General features: G+C 43.2%; 1 protein-coding gene across 1 annotated transcript; it reads left to right on the forward strand.

Annotated features, from left to right (window-relative positions):
* Positions 1–3,517: 3,517 nt before the first annotated feature.
* LOC135512035 (ADP-ribosylation factor 4-like) lies at positions 3,518–9,282 on the forward strand. Its single transcript, XM_064933631.1, has 6 exons — positions 3,518–4,253; positions 4,449–4,529; positions 4,651–4,760; positions 4,982–5,053; positions 5,375–5,503; positions 8,503–9,282. The coding sequence occupies exons 1-6, from the start codon at positions 4,187–4,189 to the stop codon at positions 8,587–8,589; spliced, it is 546 nt and encodes a 181-aa protein (XP_064789703.1). The 5' UTR covers positions 3,518–4,186; the 3' UTR covers positions 8,590–9,282.
* Positions 9,283–13,256: the final 3,974 nt, after the last annotated feature.

The raw sequence follows: 13,256 nt of genomic DNA on the forward strand, positions 1-13,256 counted from the left end.
GAATTCAATTGATTGGACATGATTTAGAAAGGCACACACCTGTCTATATAAGGTCTCACAGTTGACAGTGCATGTCAGAGCAAAAACCAAGCCATGAGGTTGAAGGAATTGTCCGCAAAGTTCCGAGACAGGATTGTGTGGAAGCATAGATCTGGGGAAGGGTATCAAAAAATGTCTGCAGCATTGAAGGTCCCCAAGAACACAGTGCCCTCCATCATTCTTAAATGGAAGAATTTTAGAACCACCAAAACTGTTCCTAGAGCTGGCCGTACGGCCAAACTGATCAATCAGGGGAGAATGGCCTTGGTCAAGGAGGTGACCAAAACCCTGATGGTCACTCTGACAGAGCTCCACAGATCCTCTGTGGAGATGGGAGAACCTTCCAGAAGTACAACCATTTCTGCAGCACTCCACCAACCAGAACTTTATGGTAGAACGGCCAGACAGAAGCCACCCCTCAGTAAAAGGCACATGACAACCTGCTTGGAGTTTGCCAAAAGGCACCTAAAGGACTCTCAGATCATGAAAAACAAGATTCTCTGGTCTGATGAAACCAAGCTTGAACTATTTTGTTGAATGCCAAGCATCAACTCTGGAGGAAACCTGGCACCATCTCTACTGTGAAGCATGGTGGTGGCAGCATCATGCTGTGGGGATGTTTTTCAGCTGCATGAACTGGAAGACATGTCAGGATTGAGGAAAAGATGAACAGAGCAAAGTAGAGAGATCCATAAGAAAACCTACTCCATAGCACTCAAGACCTCAGACTGGGTGAAGGTTCACCTTCCAAAAGGACAACGACCCTAAGCACACAGCCAAGGCAATGCAGGAGTGGCTTCGGGACAAGTCTCTGAATGTCCTTGAGTGGCCCAGCCAGATTCCAGACTTGAACCCGATCGAACATCTCTGGAGAGACCTGAAAATAGCTGTGCAGCGACGCTCCCTATACAACCTGACAGAGCTTGAGAGGATCTGCAGAGAAGAATTGGAGACACTCTCCAAATACAGGTGTGCCAAGCTTGTAGCGTCATACTCAAGAAGACTCGATGCTGTAATCACTGCCAAAGGTGCTTCAACAAAGTACTGAGTAAAGGGTCTGAGTACCTTTTATAAAACATTTGCTAAATCTTTAAAAAAAAACTTTGTCATTGTATTATAAGGAATTACATTATATCATATTATCTCAACCTTCTAAGTGTTACAGATCGACTTTGATTATTTATTGGAAGTTTGTTTTATCTATGTTTTAAAATCTGTCAATTTTATAGACCTAGGCAAAGGTCAACTCCCTTATCTGCGCAGAGAATAGACTAGAAGTGACACAAATGTTTATAAACAGATGAGTTTGTGTATGTTTTGTTTTTCTGTATAAATTAGAAATGATTCATAAAACTACTTCGAAACTTGAAAGATTACATGGTATTCTTGTCGCTTTTGACATTATTTTTCTTTTTCGATTCCTCGGCAGAAACTAGTCTACATGTCCTACTGTGTGTGTTTCTACAATGTTTTATTTTCACATACAATTTGGAGAAGAGCAAAAACAAGTGTAACCAACTTCATATAGCCACCCAGAAGAAAGGTACTTGGACACCCACACTTCAGGCCTGATGGTCACATCCACAAGTTCACTGGTTAGGTAGGACATATTTTAAATAGGAGCAACAGTAATGATACATGCCTTCAATGTGAAGTGACATCAATCCATAAATACATAGCACAAGTACAACCTGTTTTCTATAAACCTTTTAAGGTAGTAAGAAAATAACATTCACTTAATATTTAATTAAAGAAGTCCTGAATGGGCCTCCCGGGTGGCGCAGTACTAGCTGTGTCACTAGAGATCCAGGCTCTGTCGCAGCCGGACGCGACCGGGAGACCCATGGGGCAGCGCACAATTGGCCCAGCATCGTCTAGGTTAGGAAGGCAGGGATGTTCATGTCCCATCGAGCTCAAGCGACTCCTGTGGCGGGCCGGGTGCAATGCACACTGACACTGTTGCACAATGTTTCCTCCAACACATTGGTGCAGCTGGCTTCCGGGTAAAGTGGGCATTGTGTCAAGAAGCAGTGCAGTGCGGATCGACTGGGTTGTGTTAAGGCGGTCGCATGGCTCTCTCCGTATGGGAGTTGTCGTGATGGGACACTGGTGTTCAAATTTGTGATGGGATCCAAATTTGGATAGCACGAATTTGGGGAGAAAATGGGGTAAAAAAATGTAATAGAAATAAAAAAGATGTCTTGAATTACCAATAAATCAAATGCCTGCAATAGCTAGCGTGACATTACAATTCACTGACAGTGCAAGTTAGCACATCATTGTCACGGCTTTCGTTGTGGGAAGGAGGAGCGGACCAAAATGCAGCGTAGTTGTGATTCATTTTATTTAATAAGTAAACTATACACGATTAAACTAACAAATAAAAACCGTACGAAAACCGAAACCAGCCCTATCTGGTGCAAAACACAGAGACAGGAACAATCACCCAGTGTAACCCAGGCTATCTAAATATGGTTCCCAATCAGAGACAATGACTAACACCTGCCTCTGATTGAGAACCATATCAGGCCAGACATAGAAATAGACAAACAAGACATCCAACATAGAATGCCCACTCAGAATGTGACAATCATTAACATGGCTAGCTAAGCCAGCAAACACTTGGTTAACTTGCCGAAATAGGCTTTAAATACATTAGCGACAACATAAATATATACATAGCCACATTGAATATTGACTTTGTGATATATTAAACGGTTTTCAAAAGACACTATTGTGTTACACTGTTTTAAACAGTTTATATGTACATAGGAATGAGACAATTTCACTTCAGTCATCTACAAACACATAGCTTATTAGCTTTTTTTTTGCAGGTTTGCAGGTTTGCAGGTTTACAGCTTATTTCCTGCAATTCTATGCATTTTGCCATCGGGTGGGGAGAAATGACCGTTTTCAAGCTAATTTCCCGCGAATCTACACATTTGGCCATGATTTATGCCATTTTGATAAGCGATTGGGTGAGAGTGATCAACAAAATAAATGGGCGACTCTGGAGATCAGCGCCCCTGGGCAGCCCAACTGATGACTTGTTTTTGTTATTCCAAAAAATAAGATCCAGACCTGTGTCCTCATACTGTATGTAGCTAAACCGTGTTGACAGACAGTATGAAGCTAATGGGGATTTCTATTGGAGAAGCAGTTTTAGCCTATCACGCTTGAAGGCGATGTCAGACGGACTTTGGCTAACTAAACTCATGCGTAGATACACGACATCGGGTTTAACGGTTGTTTCACGCCGAACTGCGAATGTGGAGGCGGTCAAATCAAAGGCACTTGTTCGATATAAAATAGTTTAAGACGAAAATAAAAACGTGTTAGCTTGTAACTTTTACGCTTTTGAAGTAATAACATGTTCTACTACTTAAGACATTGGCACCAATCTGGGCTTTGCCTTTAGATTTCGAGAAAGTATTTTTATGTGAATAAACAGGACACTAGGATCTAGATGGTTTGTCTTTATTTCATCACAGTTTCTTTCTCTGTCGATTTGCTTGAATAGAGAGCATTGTGAAATTCACACACTAACACACACACACCTCTTTCTCTCTAGAGCCGATGTCACTCACATGAAGCAACCTGGAAGCAATTTCTGTTGCAGATGTAAGTAGCAAGTGCCATGATCTCAAGCAACTTTGCTGATACACGAAGCAATTCAAACGCGATTGAAATGGACTCACGAAGCAACCAAGATGCAACTCTGTTGCCAGCAACAACATTTGCTGTACAGGTAGCTTCGTGTGACATCGGCTTTATCTTCAGACAACATTTAGTTCACAGAGAATGAATAGCAGCATTGTAGACCAATCAGATTATATCTCTACAGATGAGAAACATTACAACATCCTGTATTCCGAGGCCAACAAAGTGAAAGTGACGTGGATGAAACGTGTAGGGAGGAATCGTCGCAGTCAATTGACTGTTGTACCTGTGTGACCACGCTGAAATGACAGTGCTCTGTGTTGGTGTCCCGTTACACATGTGGCTGAGTAGACTATATAAGCAGTCGTATAAATCAGTGTGTGTTGCTGTCTACCCCTGCAGAATTGTTTGAGGAGCGAGATAGGCTGCTGCAGATTTCATTCCTTTCGAATTATTTGAAAAAAGCAAAACATATTTTTTAGCAATAATGGGTGTTATGGTTTCGCAACTCTTCTCTCGTTTCTTCGAGAAAAAACAGATGAGAATTCTAATGGGTAAGACTTATTTCCAATATTGTTAATGTCATTGTGTTATTATTACAATGTTGCAATGTCTTTACAATGTTACAATGTATTTGTTACAATGTGTTATAACGTTTACTTTTTTTGATTGATTTGACATAGGTTTATTATTATATGAATATTATTCATATTAGTTAGGTTTTAAAATGCTCCATATTGTTCCTACAGTTGGGTTAGATGCTGCAGGGAAGACCACAGTCCTGTACAAACTAAAACTTGGAGAAGTTGTCACCACTATCCCCACTATTGGTAAGCATTGATTGATATATAGGCTATATGCACTGATTGACAACTTTTGCTTCTTATATGTATTTGACCCAGCGCTGCTAGACAGAGCATAGCTGAATGTCCTTTGTGCTGATCACCATAGGGTTTAATGTGGAGACGGTTGAGTACAAGAACATCAGCTTCACGGTGTGGGATGTAGGTGGTCAGCACGTCATCAGACCTCTGTGGAAGCATTACTACCAGAACACGCAGGTAGTACTAACCCTAATACTCTCAACTAACCTGAACATCCCCAAATAACCCTAACAGCCTCAACTAACCCTAACAGCCTCACTTAAACACTCAGGTATCCTAACCCTAATAGCCTTAACTATGGGATCATTTCAAATCCCGTCAATTCAGAAAATTAATTCCAATTTCAATTTTCCTCATTCCTTAAACGCATGTGTATGTGTTCCAATATCTTCATCCAGGGTCTTATATTTGTGGTAGACAGCAACGATCCTGAGAGGATAAATGATGCTACAGAGGAACTACAGAACATGGTGAGTCATCTGTCCTTCCATTAATATTTCCACACTTTCCTATAGCAACTCTTAAGTTTGCTCTTGACCACCGCAGAGGAGCGTAGTAACAGTATAATGGGATCTTTCTGATTCCCTACGAGGAATGTAATAATACAGTAATATGACTGTTCTAATAGAGATAGGAGAGAGTGTTTACCTGTTTAATGTGACTGTTCTGATTCCCTGTGTTCTGTGTTATTGATCCTCCACACACAATGCAACATTACAGAGAAAAGTGTAATAACTCATTCAGTGCTGTGGCTGTTCTGATTCCCTGTGTTCTTTGCTGTTGACCCACAGCTTGAAGAGGACCAGTTGAGAGATGTAGTTCTGCTGGTGTTCGCCAACAAACAGGACCTTCCCAACGCCATGTCTGTCAGTGACATCACACATAAACTGGGACTGAGGAAACTTCAACTGAATAGTCCTGTAAGTATGACCATCTAGAATCTCTAAGGTTTCACGAGCCAATTCTAACTAGCGTTAGCGCAATGACTGGAAGTCTATGGTATACACTAGCATGCCAGCTGTTACCATGCCAGCAGTTACCATAGACTTTTATTCATTGCGCTAACAATAGTTAGTAATTGCGCTAATGCTAATGAGCAACATTTTTCAAACTGCATGCATAGACACAGTTGAAGTCGGAAGTTTACATACACTTAGGCGCTTCTACACCTGCATTGCTTGCTGTTTGGGGTTTTAGGCTGGGTTTCTGTACAGCACTTTGAGATATCAGCTGATGTAAGAAGGGCTATATAAATAAATTTGATTTGATTTGATTTGACTTAGGGTAGAGTCATTAAAACTTGTTTTTCAACCACTCCACAAATTTCTTGTGGACAAACTATAGTTTTGGCAAGTCGGTTAGGACATCTACTTTTTGCATGACACAAGTCATTTTTCCAACAATTGTTTACAGACAGATTATTTCACTTATAATTCACTGTATCACTTTTCCTGTGTGTCAGAAGTTAACTGTGCCTTTAAACAGCTTGGAAAATTCCAGAAAATGATGTCATGGCTTTAGAAGCTTCTGATAGGCTAATTGACATCATTTGAGTCAGTTGGAGGTGTACCTGTGGATGTATTTCAAGGCCTACCTTCAAACTCAGTGCCTCTTTTCTTGACATCATGGGAAAACCAAAAGAAATTTGCCAAGACCTTTGAAAAAATAGTAGACCTCAACAAGTCTGGTTTATCCTTGGGAGCAATTTCCAAACGCCTGAAAGTACCATGTTCATCTGTACAAACAATAGTACGCAAGTATAAACACCATGGGACCACGCAGCCATCATAACGCTCAGGAACGAGACGCGTTCTGTATCCTAGAGATGAACGTACTTTGGTGCGATAAAGTGCAAATCTATCCCAGAACAACAGCAAAGGACCTTGTGAAGATGCTGGAGGAAGCAGGTACAAATGTATCTATATCCACAGTATAGATACGAGTCCTAATTCAACATAACCTGAAAGGCCGCTCAGCAAGGAAGCCACTGCTCCAAAGCCGCCATAAAAAAGCCAGACTACGGTTTGCAACTGCACATGGGGACAAAGATCGTTCTTTTTGGAGAAATATCCTTGGCTCTGATGAAACAAAAATAGAACTGTTTGGCCATAATGACCAATCGTTATGTTTGGAGGAAGCCAAGCCAAAGAACACCATCCCAACACACACGGAAACAAACACCCACAAACCAAAAGTGAAACCCAGGCTACCTAAGTATGATTCTCAATCAGGGACAAAAACAAAGGAACTAAGGTCAGAACGTGACAGCACCTCACAAAATACATGGCATTATGAAGAGGGAAAATTATGTGGATATATTGAAGCAACATCTCAATCAAATGTATTTATCAAGCCCTTCTTACGTCAACAGATGTCACAAAGTGCTCTACAGAAACCCAGCCTTAAACCCCCAAACAGCAAGCAATGCAGTTGTAGAATCACGGTGGCTACGAAAAACTCCCTTGAAAGGCCAGAACCAAGGAAGAAACCTAGAGAGGAACCAGGCTATGAGGGGTGGCCAGTCCTCTGGCTGTTCCGGGTGGAGATTATAACAGAACATAGCCAAGATGTTCAAATGTTCATAGATGACCAGCAGGGTCAAATAATAATAATCACAGTGGTTGTCGAGGGTGCCACAGGTCAGCACCTTAGGACTAAATGTCAGTTGGCTTTCCATAGCCAATCATTCAGAATTTCTCTACCGCTCCTGCTATCTCAAGAGAGTTGAAAACATCAGGTCTGGGACAGGTAGCACGTCCGGTGAACAAGTCAGGGTTCCATAGCTGAGGGCAGAACAGTTGAAACTGGAGCAGCAGCATGACCAGTGGACTGGGGACAGCAAGGAGTCATCAGGCCAGGTAGGTCTGAGGCTTGGTCCTAGGGCTCAGTCCCTCCGAGAGAGAGAAAGGAAGAAAGAGAGAAAAAAGAGAGAGAATTAGAGAGCATACTTAAATTCACACAGGACACCGGATAAGACAGGAGAAATACTCCAGATATAACAGACTGACCCTAGTCCCGACACATAAACTACTGCAGAATAAATACTGGAGGCTGAGACAGGAGGGGTCTGGAGACACTGTGGCCCCGTCCGACGATACCCCCGGACAGGGCCAAACAGGCAGGATATATATAACCCCACCCACTTTACCAAAGCACAGCCCCCACACCACTAGAGGGATATCTTCAACCACCAACTTACTATCCCGAGAAAAGCCTGAGTATAGCCCATCTGACTCAGTTACAGCTCTGTCAGGAAGAATGGGCCAAAATTCACCCAACTTATTGTGGGAAGCTTGTGGATGGCTTGACCCAAGTTAAACAATTTAAAGGCAATGCTACCAAATATTATTTGAGTGTATGTACATTTCTGACCCACTGGGAATGTGATGAAAGAAATTAAAGCTGAAATAAATAATTCTCTCTAATATTATTCTGACATTTCACATTCTTAAAATAAAGTGGTGATCCTAACTGACCTTAGACAAGGAATTTTAACTAGGATTAAGTGTCAGATATTGTGAAAAACTGAGTGTAAGCCAAAGAACACCATCCCAACACACAAGCATTTTTTCAGTCTCTCGGTCCCATGCGAGTGTAGCATTTCGCTACACTCGCATTAACATCTGCTAACCATGTGCATGTGACAAATAAATGTATTTGGCTGAGGTGAATGTGAACTTCTGACTTCAAATGTAAAAATGGTGTCCATGAATTCATCTGTTTCTGGGGAAGTAGATAAAATACATAAAGGGCGTCATTCCCAAAATCCTGATGTATCCCTTTAAATGTCGAATACTACAACTCGCCTCGGATTGAATCCCTGCCCAGATTTGCTAAATAATGCACTCTGGTTGATTGTCATCTCAGTGGTTTGTCCAGGCTACCTGTTAATGGCTAACTTTGTGTCCTCTCTCCTCAGTGGTTTGTCCAGGCTACCTGTGCGACCCAGGGTTCAGGCCTGTTGGAAGGACTGGACTGGTTGGCTGATCAGCTTTCCAAGCGCTAACTAGCTGAGTTGGCTCTGTAGCGACACTACCCCTAGGTACAGGTCTAGGATCAGCTTCCCCTCCCCCTTAACCTTAATCATTAGTGAGTTCATTCGAACGTGCGTTGAAGATGTCGTTCCCATAGCAACGATTAAAACATTCCCAAACCAGAAACCGTGGATTGATGGCAGCATTCGCGTGAAACTGAAAGAGCAAACCACTGCTTTTAATCAGGGCAAGGTGACCGGAAACATGACCGAATAGAAACAGTGTTGCTATTCCCTCCGCAAGGCAATCATACAAGCTAAGCGTCAGTATAGAGACAAAGTAGAATCGCAATTCAACGGCTCAGACACAAGAGGTATGTGGCAGGGTCTACAGTCAATCACGGATTACAAAAAGAAAACCAGCCCAGTCACAGACCAGGATGCCTTGCTCCCCGGAAGACTAAATAACTTTTTTGCCCACTTTGAGGACAATACAGTGCCACTGACACGGCCCGCAACCAAACATGCGGACTCTCCTTCACTGCAGCCGAGGTGAGTAAAACATTTAAACGTGTTAACCCTCGCAAGGATGCAGGCCCAGACGGCATCCCCAGCTGCGCCCTCAGAGCATGCGCAGACCAGCTGGCTGGTGTGTTTACGGACATATTCAATCAATCCCTATCCCAGTCTGCTGTTCCCACATGCTTCAAGAGGGCCACCATTGTTCCTGTTCCCAAGAAAGCTAAGGTAACTGAGCTAAACGACTACAGCCCCGTAGCACTCACTTCCGTCATCATGAAGTGCTTTGAGAGACTAGTCAAGGACCATATCACCTCCACCCTACCTGACACCCTAGACCCACTACAATTTGCTTACCGCCCAAATAGGTCCACAGACGATGCAATCTCAACCACACTGCACACTGCCCTAACCCATCTGGACAAGAGGAATACCTACGTGAGAATTCTGTTCATCGACTACAGCTCAGCATTTAACACCATAGTACCCTCCAAACTCGTCATCAAGCTCGAGACCCTGGGTCTCGACCCCGCCCTGTGCAACTGGGTACTGGACTTCCTGACGGGCCGCCCCCAGGTGGTGAGGGTAGGTAACAACATCTCCACCCCGCTGATCCTCAACACTGGGGCCCCACAAGGGTGCGTTCTGAGCCCTCTCCTGTACTCCATGTTCACCCACGTTCACCCACGACTGCGTGGCCACGCACGCCTCCAACTCAATCATCAAGTTTGCAAACTGAATTGGTCCACCTACACAGACAGCATCGTTAAGAAGGCGCAGCAGCGTCTCTTCAACCTCAGGAGGCTGAAGAAATTCGGCTTGTCACCAAAAGCACTCACAAACTTCTACAGATGCACAATCGAGAGCATCCTGTCGGGCTGTATCACCGCCTGGTACGGCAACTGCTCCACCCACGACCGTAAGGCTCTCCAGAGGGTAGTGAGGTCTGCACAACGCATCACCGGGGGCAAACTACCTGCCCTCCAGGACACCTACATCACCCGATGTCACAGGAAGGCCATAAAGATCATCAAGGACAACAACCACCCGAGCCACTGCCTGTTCACCCCGCTATCATCCAGAAGGCGAGGTCAGGCGAGGTCAGTACAGGTGCATCAAAGCTGGGACCGAGAGACTGAAAAACAGCTTCTATCTCAAGGCCATCAGACTGTTAAACAGCCACCACTAACATTGAGCCAACACACTGACTCAACTCCAGCCACTTTAATAATGGGAATTGATGGGAATTGATGTAAAATATATCACTAGCCACTTTAAACAATGCTACTTAATATAATGTTTACATACCCTACATTATTTATCTCATATGTATACGTATATACTGTACTCTATATCATCTACTGCATCTTTATGTAATACATGTATCACTAGCCACTTTAAACTATGCCACTTTGTTTACATACTCATCTCATATGTATATACTGTACTCGATACCATCTACTGCATCTTGCCTATGCTGCTCTGTACCATCACTCATTCATATATCTTTATGTACATATTCTTTATCCCTTTACACTTATGTGTATAAGGTAGTAGTTTTGGAATTGTTAGCTAGATTACTCGTTGGTTATTACTGCATTGTCGGAACTAGAAGCACAAGCATTTCGCTACACTCGCATTAACATCTGCTAACCATGTGTATGTGACAAATTAAATTTGATTTGATTTGATTTGATTTAGTGGGTGAAATGTAAAACTGACCCAAGGTCAGTGTCTAGGAGCAAAGTCACTCTATAACAGCTGAGCCGAGCCCTCCTTAAGAACGACCAGGACACAATGTTTACTCAAGGACATCCATACAATCAGAACAAAACTTAGAAGTGGCTTTCTGAAAAGTTTCCATTTCCATTTTTTTTGATAATGCACGTCAATGTATTGCACATATTGTAACTAGGAAAGTTATATAAAATATATATATTTTAAATTATCACTGAATGACTGTAAGCAGATTCTTTATCAACACCCCTGTATTTATTTCCTGACTTCCAATATCTCCTCCCTCTAATAAAATCATGGTGTGTAAATGTATCTGCAGTCGTTTTATTTGTGGGTTTTGTTTCAGTAACTTTCCTTGTTGTCACTGAAGGGTCTGTGTAATGGAGACAAAGACTAAAACTGGACGGGGACATATTTGCGAACATTAGAAAAAGTTTACATTTAACCTTTGTCTCTTTCTTAAAATGTGCATCAGCCAATTCAAATTGTTGACATAGTTGCACATGATCAAACGCTATATCTTAGCTGCTTCCATCAGATAACCCGGCAGATTTAGCCAGAGAGTAACAGGTCAAATCAAATCAAATCAAATGTATTTATATAGCCCTTCGTACATCAGCTGATATCTCAAAGTGCTGTACAGAAACCCAGCCTAAAACCCCAAACAGCAAGCAATGCAGGTGTAGAAGCACGGTGGCTAGGAAAAACTCCCTAGAAAAGCCAAAACCTAGGAAGAAACCTAGAGAGGAACCAGGCTATGTGGGGTGGCCAGTCCTCTTCTGGCTGTGCCGGGTAGAGATTATAACAGAACATGGCCAAGATGTTCAAATGTTCATAAATGACCAGCATGGTCGAATAATAATAAGGCAGAACAGTTGAAACTGGAGCAGCAGCATGGCCAGGTGGACTGGGGACAGCAAGGAGTCATCATGTCAAGTAGTCCTGGGGCATGGTCCTAGGGCTCAGGTCAGTTGAAACTGGAGCAGCAGCACGGCCAGGTGGACTGGGGACAGCAAGAAGTCATCATGTCAGGTAGTCCTGGGGCATGGTCCTAGGGCTCAGGTCCTCCGAGAGAGAGAAGGAGAGAATTAGAGAACGCACACTTAGATTCACACAGGACACCGAATTGGACAGGAGAAGTACTCCAGATATAACAAACTGACCCCAGCCCCCGACACATAAACTACTGCAGCATAAATACTGGAGGCTGAGACAGGAGGGGTCAGGAGACACTGTGGCCCCACCCGAGGACACCCCCGGACAGGGCCAAACAGGAAGGATATAACCCCACCCACTTTGCCAAAGCACAGCCCCCACACCACTGGAGGGATATCTTCAACCACCAACTTACCATCCTGAGACAAAGCTGAGTATAGCCCGCAAAGATCTCCGCCACGGCACAACCCAAGGGGGGGCGCCAACCCAGACAGGATGACCACAGGTAAGGGGAGAAGCCCAAAATATAGTTCCCTCCAGCAGGTGATTCATTTTTTTCACCCACCAAGTAAGGACTTTTTGTATGGTGGTCAATGAGTGTCTAGTTTAACCAAAAACTAAAATGTATGGCTTATTTGCTTCGTGGGGTTTATTTAATTGAATAGAAGATTCATGATGCTTAAGTTGTTATGGGTGTACTGATATAAGTAGGACACATGACATCCCCGCAACTTTGTGAAAAAACACTTTATATCGGAGTAATTCTTTGAATGATTGCGTCGGAGGGGAAGGCTGCCGTCTTATCAACAATAATTTGTTTTGTACATAATGTTGCTGCTATCTTCTCTTATGACCGAAAAGAGCTTCTGGACATGAGAACTGCATTTGTTCACCTCAAACTGGATGAAAAGTTCTTTAATGAGTCGGACGGGAGGGATATAATACAGACCCGACCAGGACTAGATCCCTGTTATTCACTGGATAAGGAAATGCATATTTCGCGGAAAGAGATCAGGGTGCCTTGTGAGGATCAGGCAACGAGTGGCTAATCTTCTATCCTGCTAGCTAACGTTCAATCGCTGGAAAATAAGTGGGACGAACTGAAAGCAGGTTTATCCTAACAACGGGACATTGAAAACTGTAATATCTTATGTTTCACCGAGTCGTGGCTGAACGACGACATTAAGAACATACAGCTGGTGGGTTATACACGCTATCGGCATGACAAAACAGCAGCCTCTGGTAACACATGGGGCGGGGGCCTATGCATCTATGTATACAACAGCTGGTGCACGATATCTAAGGAAGTCTTGAGGTTTTGCTTGCCTGAGGTAGAGTATCTCATCATAAGCTGTAGACCACACTATCTACCTAGAGAGTTTTCATCTGTATTTTTAGTAGCTGTCTACATACCACCACAGACCGATGCTGGCATTAAAACCACACTCAATGAGCTGTATACACCTATACGTAAACAGGAAACCGCTCATCCAGAGGTGGTGCTCCTA

Source organism: Oncorhynchus masou, chromosome 24, assembly GCF_036934945.1.
Source record: "Oncorhynchus masou masou isolate Uvic2021 chromosome 24, UVic_Omas_1.1, whole genome shotgun sequence".
Classification (NCBI taxonomy): Eukaryota; Metazoa; Chordata; class Actinopteri; order Salmoniformes; family Salmonidae; genus Oncorhynchus; species Oncorhynchus masou.